The sequence below is a fragment of the Anabrus simplex genome, chromosome 1 (assembly GCF_040414725.1).
Source record: "Anabrus simplex isolate iqAnaSimp1 chromosome 1, ASM4041472v1, whole genome shotgun sequence".
Lineage (NCBI taxonomy): Eukaryota > Metazoa > Arthropoda > Insecta > Orthoptera > Tettigoniidae > Anabrus > Anabrus simplex.
In genome coordinates this window covers 500259912-500272548 of record NC_090265.1, presented here as the reverse complement: position 1 = coordinate 500272548, position 12637 = coordinate 500259912, and the positions used below count along the sequence as shown (strand labels likewise).

General features: G+C 39.3%; 1 protein-coding gene across 2 annotated transcripts in view; it reads right to left on the bottom strand.

Moving 5' to 3' along the window:
* The window catches only part of LOC136857020 (tenascin-X), a 179699-nt gene that overhangs the window by 130353 nt on the left and 36709 nt on the right, over positions 1 to 12637 (bottom strand). For both annotated transcript variants that reach the window (XM_067135365.2, XM_067135364.2), the window contains exon 3: positions 6984 to 7111. In XM_067135365.2, coding sequence (XP_066991466.2) covers positions 6984 to 7111 — 128 coding nt within the window. The remainder of the gene's footprint in view (positions 1 to 6983; positions 7112 to 12637) is intronic.

Below are 12637 nucleotides of genomic sequence, written 5' to 3'. Positions count from 1 at the left end.
CCGTTTGTACTGTGTGGCTTACGACCCTGTGTCCTTGCAGCAAATGTTCCATTGACCGCACAATATCGAAGTGTAAGGCTGGCTTGGTGTCGGTAAAAATAACCTTGTGCCACTGAATCGCGCCTCTGTTCGACTGTAATAATTGTCACAAGAGTATTCATTTTCACACCGGGGAGATGAGCTATACCAGACATCGACATCGGAGGAGCCCTTCATTTTAATGTGAAATAGCAATTGGTGATTGTTAAGTGGAATGTAACTCTGCGTGGCAGTAAGTTAACAGGTTACTCGATCCAGTGATTGTCCCTCTGAAGGCGAATGTTACAAAGAGGGTGTTTTAAAAGACCATCTCTCATTCTCACATGTTACGCATTTCCAGGGAAGCTCTACATGGCATCACAACTTTACAGTGGCCTTCCAGATCTCCAGATCTAATCCCTATCAAAAATGTGTGGGAAATGATGTAGAATAAACAACTTTCCTCAGCTACCTCGAGCAATAGAATAGCTGACCGTCTCTGTGGAGCAAGTAATGCAGTAATTTGCCAAGAAGTGATCCGGAACTCATAAACTCCATGTCTGGAGGTGGTCACATCCTGTGGATAGGTGCGGTAGAATACATCCAAGGTTTCTCTGCGTATCGCAAAAGGCGACTAAAATAGATAATTCTGTAGGACTCTCAGCTTGGGAAGGAGTGAGGGTAGGGTTGACTACAACCACCACTACCACCACCAAGATAATGATGATGATATGGTGACCATGAGGTCCTAAGATGAGTCCTGCGTTGCTTTCCTCTTACTTAGACTCCTCATTTGTATATTTCCTATTCCTTGGTCTAATTTTGTCTCTGGATACTCCAATGGTAGGTCTATGCCTATTAGATTTTCGATGCCTAGTAAATCCTTCATTTTAACACCCTTCCTGATCCTTTGTTTTCTTTCCTTTTTCTTACTTTTGTGGATTTTTTCTAATTATTGGATCTCTTCTTTCTTCCGGTGAGGTGATGGCTATCAGTCACACTTCCCTTTAACACATTAATCACTAGGCCTATATTCAATCACATTTCCTTTTGTTGATACCTTTCTTCGAACGTTCTGATCTCTTTCACTTCGTCCAACGATTAGAGTTAAGATGATACATACATACAGACAGACAATAACCACTAAGAACGCCAAGATTATTTTGTATATATCATTTTTATTACGTTCTAGTACCGAGCAGTATTGCTACGGCTTAACAACCGTGACTTAACATCTCTGTATTTGGGAGGCGAAGGGGCTGGTCCCAACCGTCGGATGTCCTGAGACTGAATAGAATAGAATAGAATAGAATACTCCCCTCCCCCAGTCTCGGATCATCCGAAACTGGGGAGGGTGTAATAATTTATTGTACTCCAATGTGATTTGGTACATGCATACACAACATTAAACATTTACAATTAAACTTATTCACTATTTCAATCTATTCCTAGATTGTATTTTTTTCTTTTCAGATTATTTATTTATTTTGTTCTAGGCGTAAACCTAGTTATAAATATAGGACATGCATGTAATTTGCTCTCTAAGTTGTATTAGTGCTTAAATTGTCTACCTTTTGAATGAACTGAACAACCGGAAGAATGCCTCAGTACCTATATTTAATTCACATGCAGTTTAATAGTTAATTTGAGAAAAATGAATAGCGACCCTACAATACAACAATTTATCTATTGCTACATTAAATAATATCTTTACACCTACACGCACTTATGTATCTTCTTCTTCCTTCTTTTCTCTTTTTCATCCTCTTTCAATTTCTTTTCCCACATTCCTCTTATAATATTACGAAGTCTTGCTGTTTTTTGCTGGTACCTTCCATTCTTTATCTATTAATTTAGCAATGGTGTAAAATTCATGTTCATTATCGATTTTACTTATATCTTTCCCATCTAGGGGTATATACTTCTATTACCTTTCTTGTTTCTTTACAATCTTTTAGTAAGTGAGCAACTTGCATGACCTTGTTGCATCAAATGCAGATATTTTCCTCATTTTTTGTCTTATAGCTTTATTTTTATATACTCCCATTAGCCACCTAATTATACTTCTCATTTCCATTTTTGTTATCATTTCAGTCCTTACTGTCATTTTTTCACTTATTTTACAAAATTGAACCAGTGTTCTCCTGCTGTTACAGTCTGACCTTATTCTTTGTCTTTCAATGTCTTTCACTCTTTGAACCACCGTTTTAAACTATCCTTTGTCATTTATTGATACATTTCTTTCCCAACAGTACCCCATTCCTATGTCATCCAGTAGCTTCTTCACTCCATCCACCCACCCAGTAACCCTCATTTTGGTGTTTCAATTGGTGCTGGTATGCTATTGTTGGAATTTCACTCCCTGCCCCCGTCTTTAGCCTCCACCAATATTTCATTAATCGTTTAACAATATTCGCCCGTATACTCATCCCTTCACACATCTTTCTCATTCTACTATTTGCAGTGCAGCTTGGCAGTCCCATTATTATTTTGGCAATTGTACTTACAACTATATCTAATGTTACAATTCCATCATCTACTCCCAGTATTTCTTCTCCATACAATATCGTTTTAACTACTGAATTAAATACATTTTTCTGAACTCTATATTCGATGTTCGGCATCTTTTTGTCCAATATTTTTATACTAGCCAGAGCACTTACTCCCTTCATTTTAGCTCCTTGTATTGTTCTGACCATCTTCCATTGCTGCTTAAGGTCGTCCTTAGGTATTCGATTTTTCTATCAACTTCTAATTTTGTCTTACCCATCCACCACTGTTCAGTTTTCGAGAGTTTGTCTCCACTTTTACACACCATAACTCTGGTTTTCTTTGGATTGATTTTTAGCTTCCATTCTTTACAGTAATTTACTATCCATTTAACACTGCTTTGCAATTTGACAGGGGTTAATGTGAGCAGCAGGAAGGTAAGTCCCGGAATATCTTGGTTCTAGAGACATGAAAATGCTCCTTTATCAAAGCCTTCGGAATGGAAAATGTCATTAATAAATAACAAAAACAATATTGGTGATAATTTGCAACCTACTTTGAGAACCAGTTTTGAAAAATCTCCTCCACTACTACCCCATCTTTCACTTTGATAGAGCATTTACATTCCTCATTCGTATTTTCAATTGCCCTTATCATCTTCTTTGATATTCCTAGATAGCTCAACTTTCATGACGACAGCCCGTCAGTCACCGGGTCAAAAGCTTTGTCTAAGTCGATTGCCGTGATGTACACTTTGCCTATTTTCTTCTTCATGTATTTATCCATTAATGTTTTAACAACCATTATGTTGTCACTAGTCGTCATACCCTTCCTAAATCCTGATTGGTCCTGACAGGACTGAGCACCCCTCTGCCCAATTCATTCGTTTTGTTGCCAATATCCCTGTGCAAATCTTACTTAGAGAATCTAGTAACGTTATCTCTCTATAGTTACCTGGATTCGATCTTTCACCCCGTTTCTTATAGATAGGACAAATAACTCTCCCCTACCATGATTTTGGTACTCTCGCTCCTTCAAATATCTTATTAAATATTTTTACTATACTTTCGAGGATAAGGTTGTTTTTACTTACTTCTTTCCAGAATTCATTATTAATACCTGAATTAGCTTCAGCTTTACCTTTTCGCCCGTTCTCTATTAAATCTTTTACTTCAATAATTGAAATTTCCTAGTCTAAGGTTGGCAGAAAGCACTCTAATCCTCTCCAGATCCAAGTCATTTTTGTGTTGGGTTTCCAGTTATCCTCCCCCATCTAATAGCTGTCTGAAATGCTTGATCCATTCCCCATTACTTATATTCGATTATATTATACTTTTTCTATCTCATTGGTTTATTCTATTCCACACTTTCTTACTGTCCTTTCTTTTGGAATCTCTGTTTAGATTTTCAGCTTGTTTCCTCTGCTATGAATATTTTGTGTTTACGAGTAGTTCTCTATACTCTTTTCATTTGCTACAGAATACCATTCTTGTTTCAAGACCTTACCTTACTGTAGGCTTTTAAAGCTTTCGTTAGTTCCGCCCTTTTCTTTCTGCATTTTTCGTTGTACCACCCAGTATTTCTTGGCAGCCCTGTTCCTTTCACTCGCATCTTCTGACCTGGTGTCAATATAGTATTTTCTATACGCTGAATTGACGCATCTAATTGGTTATTTTTGATCGTAAGTCCTATCCCTATCTTCGTAATTTTGAAAATTCTCCCTTTAAAATAATCCTCAAAAATCTTTCCTGAGGTCATCCCTCCATCTATATTTTGGCACTAATATCTTTTTAATATTTCCTTGATAATAAGCCACACTACAGTATGCTCTTCCCTACGTATCAGTTTGGTTGGATTCTGCCCAGTCTTTAACTGTTATCCTTTCGACGAGTGGTAATGCCTCCTTTGAACATAATACTAGGTTTATATATGTCAAGTTACCCACTTCATCTCGTGGCCACCACCCATTCAGGATATACAGTTATTCTGTAACACATACGGTAGTTCTAGTAATTTATCGCCGTACCTATTATACCTTTCATTTTGACTTGTTCTCTATTAACTACTTTTGCCTCTACCTCTTTACCATATACTGGATTCCGATCTGCAATCCTCGCATTGATGTATCCTGTAAGCATAATACCTACATCTTCATACATATTCCTTAATCTGTTTATTTGCGTTCCCAACTCAAGGAAAAGAATCTTTGTTTGGAAATGGGGAACTTTCCGGAGAGCTGTAGACAAAACCAAGACATAAGCCTATTTCACCCTTCCAAATAAGGTAAGGGTATGTTCCGCCCGAAGGCAGATCCAAACCTCTGTAGAGGTGTGCCTGAGCCGGAGTTTACGTACGGTAGAGTGGCCAGATCTTTTCCGCTTCACCCTTCCCATTCGTCTTTATTTTCATCCAAAGAACTTCTTCCATTTCTGTTTCTACAAGCATACTTTTCTCCTGTATATCATCCCTTATCAGGGTGTTCCACCAGGATACCTGCCCATTCGAACTCTCCTATCTCTTGTCTTGTTATATATTTTAAAACCAGCCACATGGACATCGTATCCTGATGCGATCCAACTCTCAACAAAGGCAATAATTTCCATTTCGGTCACTAATTGTTTCACCTCTTCGTTTTCTACATTATTCAAAAATCCCCCTCTATTCACACATCCTAGTCTCCATTCTACTTATTTTTTTATTTTTACTCTCTGTCAGGTTGGTTGCCTTGTTTCTTGTTGCCTTCAATTTCTCTACTTCTAAAATTCTGCCTTCTAGTGAACTAATAATTTCCTTGTCCATAGTGTCCTCATGTGACTTGCCCTTTTTGAACCACAAGTCCTTTAGACTTTTACCTTTAGCCATTGTTTCTCCCCTCCTGTCTTCTGTCCCTCTGCTGGATCCTGCATGTGACTCGAACCGGTAGTCCGCTAGACCAACGTCCACGGCTTCTGCTGGTACAGCTGTTAGTTCACTTTCTTTCTCCGAACTTGCAGTGGGCTGAGCCTGCAGCTCGGATAACACTTCTTCTGCTACAATTGCTGCTTCAGCGTTCTTGCGTGCGCCAGCCGTGACACTGACCTACCCCATTAATGACGTCTCTGGTGGTTGCACCCTCTCCTGCAATTGCTCGGAAGACCATTTCCTCTACCAAGAATCGCCTACCACCACAAGCCTGTTTCCGGTAATAAATGCTTTTAGACCTGACTTCCTTGCTTGAAATAAATGGAAGCGTAGTACTTTCTTATTTTTCTTTTCTTTCGCATCCAGTTCTTTCCTAATCCAAATTTTTGATCCTTTCAGGTGTTTCGCGTTCTCCAACATTTTTCGAGTTCTTAGGCTTGACACCATACATACTTTAATTGGCCTTCTTCCCTTATTTTTTCCCATTCTAAAAGCATTATCAATGTCAACTCCACTCCACTTTAACTTGTTCGCGTCTCAAGGCAATTGCTTTGTCCAACATCTCTTTAAAATTTTCCTCCTCCGAATCAGCCAGTCCACTTATAATTATATTTCTCTTCCTATCTTCCCTTTCTCGCGCCAATTCCTCCATCTCAAGCTTCCTTACCCTTACCTCTAAGTCCAGAACGTTATTCTTAATTTCCTCCAATTCAAAGTTATTTTGCACCAGACACTCCTTGATCTCAGTTAGTTCTGTTTTTAAATCAGTCTTCATGTCCTGCAGTTCCTTGTTCTGATCCATCAATAGATCTTTCATAACTTCCTTCAGCTTTTCAATATCCTCCCAAGACAGTTCAGGCCCGGATTCAACTCGACAGCACCGGTCACCAACAGTACTATCACAACACATGCTGTTAATATAAACTGAGTAAAGTTACAGGGACTGTTGACATTGTGAATGGATATCACTTTCATCATACAATGCCACCTCCCTATAGTACATCTGTATTGTTCGGTCGACACTCCCATTCTTCCGCGTACGCACTATAGTCAGACACTCAGCACCACACGTCCGTTCAACTCGCTTGTTGGATTACAACTTCGTCCTGAGAATGGTTTTCCGTAGTTTTCCGTGGTTTTCCATTCTCCTCACTGACAAATGTTTGAAAATTTCCTTTTATAGGTCATGGCCGCTCCCCTCTCACCCTTTCCGAACCTCAAATCACCGCAACACATCTCCTGGCTTTTGAATGGTCTTCACCCTCTAGGAGGCCCACCGTATCTTATCAGACTAGGAAATGAAAACTTAAAAAAAAAAAACCTTTTTAGTACAGGTAGGTAGCACAGCAAATAAAGAATGCCTAGTTTTTACGCCCCCAACGAAATAAATATCCTTGATATATACCCTATAATTTTTTTTAAAATATTATGTTATATTCTGTTAATTTATTCTGATCTTACACGAAATGAAACTTTGGCCTAAGAGAAGGCGTAGCCTCCTAGAGAGGATTGCTTTCCTTGATTTTAAAAAAGAAACTGCCTATTATTACTGGAATTGCAAGTTAGATAGTTACCTTTCACTGTTCCACGAGCTCTAAGATGACGAATCCATATAACAAGAGCTCCAAGAAGAACGAAGACTCCAAGGACTCCACATGTCACAGCCAAGCATCCTCCAGAACAATGACCGTCCCTTATTTCCCTGCAACCCATAACAAGTACACGCTTATGCATGTATATCCATTCATTCAGTAAATAAACTATTATAAACACAGTTTATTACCTAAAAAAATCGAAAATATGTAAGCAAGCTTACCCGTAAAATAGCTAAATGACCCTAAAATAGCAAAATATAACCGAACATAATTATATATACTGCCTGACAAGAAAATAGTTAAGCACCCAGAAAGAGTGGTCCAATATTATCCCATTTCGGTATACATGCATACCATTGACGTGTGAGTAAATTATTAGATTTACAAGGATCTGTAATGTGTAGAACGCCCACCAGAGTGCATTCGTGATGGCACCGTCCTGTTGTTACCAGTCAGCTGCTGTGAGTCAGACAGTTAAGCAAGACGTGCAGAGGACTACGCACAGTACGAAGCACCCGTGATGCCTTGCAGACGCGTTAGACAGCCTATCCACCAACTGACAACATGTCAAAGGACGCATTGTGGGACCGCATAAGGCTGATTGGTTGTATCGTGCAATTGCCAGGCATGTGAGCCATTCGGATGTCACAGTGGCCCGATGTTGGACTCAATGGGTACATGAGGGCACCCAATCACGTTGTGCAGGTTCGAGTCGACCAAGAAACACCACCCTGAGGGACGGTACGCCAAGCATTGCGAGATCCCATAACTTCGACACCCGCCTCCACGAACATGTACTGGAGACTACAACATCCTGTGACTGTGAGTTCCCGCACAGTGTCTCGACGACTCGCATCCGCCGGATTGTAGTCTTATTGCCGCATGCGTCGGTTGCCATTGACACCTGCCTGCGTTTGCCTTGCCCGGGAGGCATGAAGAGAGGACGACTGGCGTCGCATCATGTTCAGTTTCTTAAAAAATCTAATTTTGTCTGTATAGGTGCTTGAAAGTTTCTCCTCAAACTTCGTTTTTGATCCAGATTATGTGTACAAAAGTCGAAAATAGGTTCAATTCTTTCTTTAAAACTACTTTACGTCGCACCGACACAGATAGGTCTTATGGAAACGACGGGATACGAAAGGGCTAGGAATGGGAAAAAAGCGATCTTATCCTCGATAGCTGCAGTCGCTTAAGTGCGGCCAGTATCCAGTATTCGGGAGATAGTGGGTTGGAATCCCACTGTCGGCAGCCCTGAAGATGGTTTCCCGTGGTTTCCCATTTTCACACCAGGCAAATGCTGGGGCTGTACCTTAATTAAGGCCACGGCCGCTTCCTTCCCACTCCTAGCCCTTTCCTATCCCATCGTCGCCAGAAGATCTATCTGTGTCGGTGCGACGTAAAGCAAATAGCAAAAGAAAATGGGAAACCACGGAAAATCATATTCAGGGCTGTCGACAGTGGGGTTCGAACTCACTATCCACCACATGCAAGCTGATAGCTACGTGACTCAAACCGCGCTGCCAAGCGCTCGGTAGGTTTAGTTCAATTTTTTGTTTGCCTGTCTGGATTATTTGTTTGTTTGTGACGACACCGTGGGAGAACGGCTGAACATAATTTCTCGAGACTGGGTGCACAGATCATTTCCAGGTAAGCGACTTTACAAATCCTCGACTATACTACGAAGGGTATGTTATATTTTTACTCTAATTTTACGTAAATATTCCTCGAAATGTAACTATTCATAAATTTTTCATGTTTTTCTTTATTTTATCCCTCTCATAAATATAAACAACAAATGCTACCGCCCCTTCCAAATGAGGTAGTCCTGCCAAGAGAAAAAGACAGGAATGTGCCGATGTATTTATTGTCTTAATGTGATGGTGCAGTGTTTCTTAAATGAGGGAATAAACAAATCTAACCGCGAACGTTCAGGCACGAATGCTAAAGCAATAAAAGTATTGAAGGAATGAAAGATCAAGCCCTTTCAGAGCAGTGCATTCCATATCTCGACTATATGTCTAATTTCAGTCTTTAAATAACAGTCTGTTAAGCAATTCTTCTCTCTTTTATCTAGAATTGCTTCGGCAACTTTGGAGTCAATATATTAATAACACTTTCTTTGTAGACGTAATTTGTTTATCCACTTCCGTACATTTCCGTTGATACTTGAATTCGGCGCATGTTTCCACGTCACGCCACTTGCGAATTGTCTCCCATGGTTAAATCCGGAAGTGTCCTGTATTGTTATACTGTACTTGGTAACACAACGGTTGTACTAGGCCAAATATTTCATGGCGGATCGGTCTTGCAGTATGAGCACACCATCGCTTAAGAAACAACACCGCGGAGCTAACAGAAAGCTTAATGCAGCAGTTCAGTACCTAACAGAGGGAAACACACACAGAAAGAAAGTTTTTCTCTCACATACAAATTAGTTGAGCTATTTCGTTAGAATTTAACTTTTGAGTCAAAAGGCTTAAATGAATATGAAAGACGAGAAGACCCTATAGATCTTTATATGGAATTGTACATATTTTGTTTGGTGGTATTATTAATATGTATTTTACCGTATTTTGTTGATGTGACACAAAGATAAATGTAACTCTTTGTTTTACAAACATTGATTTATGAATATTTGATCCGTTACTAGCGATTATAAAACTTCTGGACTACTTTTCAGTTTTATATGTTTCTTTCCGTCTAGTGTAAAATAAAAATGTCGTCCGTGTGTCGTACTGGTTCTTATAAGTCGATATATATTGTGTTCACAAGAATTTCCCATTCCTAACTCGTTATTATAAGATTAATTTCGATGGTGTACAGGCCAATTGGCCTAAGCCACAAAGAGTAAATTTTACAGGAGAGAAAAAAAACTATGCACCTCACTACAGGCATTGATCTGTCTTAATTGTTGTTTATTTGGTTCCTATAATGTGTCTAAGATTTTAATCTACTGGAATATAATATGATGTGGGGTCATACAGTTTCTTGAAAATAATTTAACGTGAAGTCAAAACGATGAAGTTAGAGGGTTACACCATCTGACTGGAGCTGATAGTACTTCAGTGGTGGTTACAACAATGTGCATTTACCGGGCGAGTTGGCCGTGCGCGTAGAGGCGCGCGGCTGAGCTTGCATCCGGGAGATAGTAGGTTCGAATCCCACTATCGGCAGCCCTGAAGATGGTTTTTCCGTGGTTCCCCATTTTCACACCAGGCAAATGCTGGGGCTGTACCTTAATAAAGGCCACGGCCGCTTCCTTCCAACTCCTAGGCCTTTCCTATTCCATCGTCGCCATAAGACCTATCTGTGTCGGTGCGACGTACAGCCCCTAGCAAAAAAAAAAAAATGTGCATTTTCGGTTACACTAATTGGAATACAGTATAATAACAGTGGTAAGCTGTTTATTAGCTGAAAGAATGATAATTAGCAGCAAGAAAACTAGTATAAAACCAGCATTTTCTATTCTGATTTATTTAAATAAACTAGCCTTACAGAAGTAACACTCAAAGTCACAAGCTATTAGGCATTGTATTGGGATATCGGAACATTGCGTTATGCAGAACAAAACTGGATAATAATTGAAGAGCACAGTAATAATCTGCACAATAATGAGTGGTACTTTGACACTGACAACAAATTCTTAATGTTGTCGTTAATGCTTTCACGGCCTGTACTTAAAGACATGATACTGCATAGGCTTTCGGGCTTATGCCGTGTCAAGAAAATAAGGTGAAATTCTTAACGTTTCGCAGGCACTGTGTCCTGCGTCCTCAGGAGAAATCTCCCTGCGAAACGTTAAGAATTTTGCCTTATTTTCTTGACACGGTATAAGCCCAAAGGCCTGTACAGTATCAAAAAATTCTTAAATAGTAGTCTAATATAAATTTTAGTTCTTATACACTTTACAGGAACTTGTAGGATTCCAGCAAGATTTAGCAGATATTTTGGATTCTGGAGGTCAAATGGACTGTATCGTGATTGACCTGTCTAAAGCATTTGATAGGGTGGATCATGGCAGACTACTGGCAAAAATGAGTGCAATTGGACTAGACAAAAGAGTGACTGAATGGGTTGCTATATTTCTAGAAAATAGATCTCAGAGAATTAGATTAGGCGAAGTTTTATCTGACCCAGTAATAATTAAGAGGGGAATTCCTCAAGGCAGTATTATTGGACCTTTATGTTTTCTTATATATAAATGATTTGAGTAAAGGAGTGGAATCAGAGGTAAGGTTTTTTGCGGATGATGTTATTCTCTATAGAGTAAGTTCCTTACAAGATTGTGAGCAACTGAAAAATGACCTCGATTATGTTGTGAGATGGACAGTAGGCAATGGTATGATGATAAACGGGGTTAAAATTTAGGTTGTGAGTTTCACAAATAGGAAAAGTCCTCTCAGTTTTAATTACTGCGTTGATGGGATGAAAGTTCCTTTTGGGGATCATTGTAAGTATCTGGTTGTTAATATAAGGAAAGATCTTCATTGGGGTAATCACATAAATGGGATTGTAAATAAATGATACAGATCTCTGCACATGGTTATGAGGGTGTTTAGGGGTTGTAGTAAGGATGTAAAGGAGAGGCCTTACAAGTCTCTGGTAAGACCCCAACTAGAATATGGTTCCAGTGTATGGGACCATCACCAGGATTACTTGATTCAAGAACTGGAAAAAATCCAAAGAAGAGCAGCTCGATTTGTTCTGGGTGATTTCCGACAAAAGAGTAGCGTTACAAAAATGTTGCAAAGTTTGAGCTGGGAAGAACTGGGAGAAAGGAGACGAGCTGCTCGACTGAGCAATTGTTGAAGAATGTGAAAACAGGTTTGTACCTTTAAGGGTGCTAAGAAATGGTAAAGACCCACCTTATTATAATCGAGAAATAAAGAGACTAAGAAGGAGATGCAGATTGGAAAGAAATAGAGTCAGAAATGGCTGGGGAAGTAAGGAGAAATTGAAGGAACTTACTAGCACATTGAATCTAGCAAAGAAGGCAGCTGAGAATAACATGATGACAAGCATAATTGGCAGTCATACAAATTTTAGTGATGAATGGAAGTGTATGTATAGGTATTTTAAGGCAGAAACAGGTTCCAAGAAGGACATTCCAGGAATAATTAATGAACAAGGGGAGTGTGTATGTGAAGATCTTCAAAAGGCAAAAGTATTCAGTCAGCAGCAAAGATTGTTGGTTACAAGGATAATGTCCAGACAGAGGAGGAGACTAATGCTAAAGAAGTAGTAAAATTTACATATGATAACAATGACATTTACAATAAGATACAAAAGTTGAAAACTAGAAAAACGGCTGGAATTGATAAGATTTCTGGGGATATACTAAAGAAAATGGGTTGGGATATAGTACCATATCTGAAGTATTTATTTGATTATTGTTTGGTTGAAGGAGCTATACGAAACGAGTGGAGAGTTGCTATAGTAGCCCCTGTGTATAAAGGAAAGGGTGATAGACATTAAGCTGAAAATTACAAGCCAGTAAGTTTGACATGCGTTGCATGTAAGCTTTGGGAAGCATTCTTTCCGATTATATTTCACATGTTTGTGAAATTAGTAACTGGTTCGATAGAAGGCAGTTCGGTTTTAGGAAAGGTTATTCCACTGAAGCCCAACTTGTA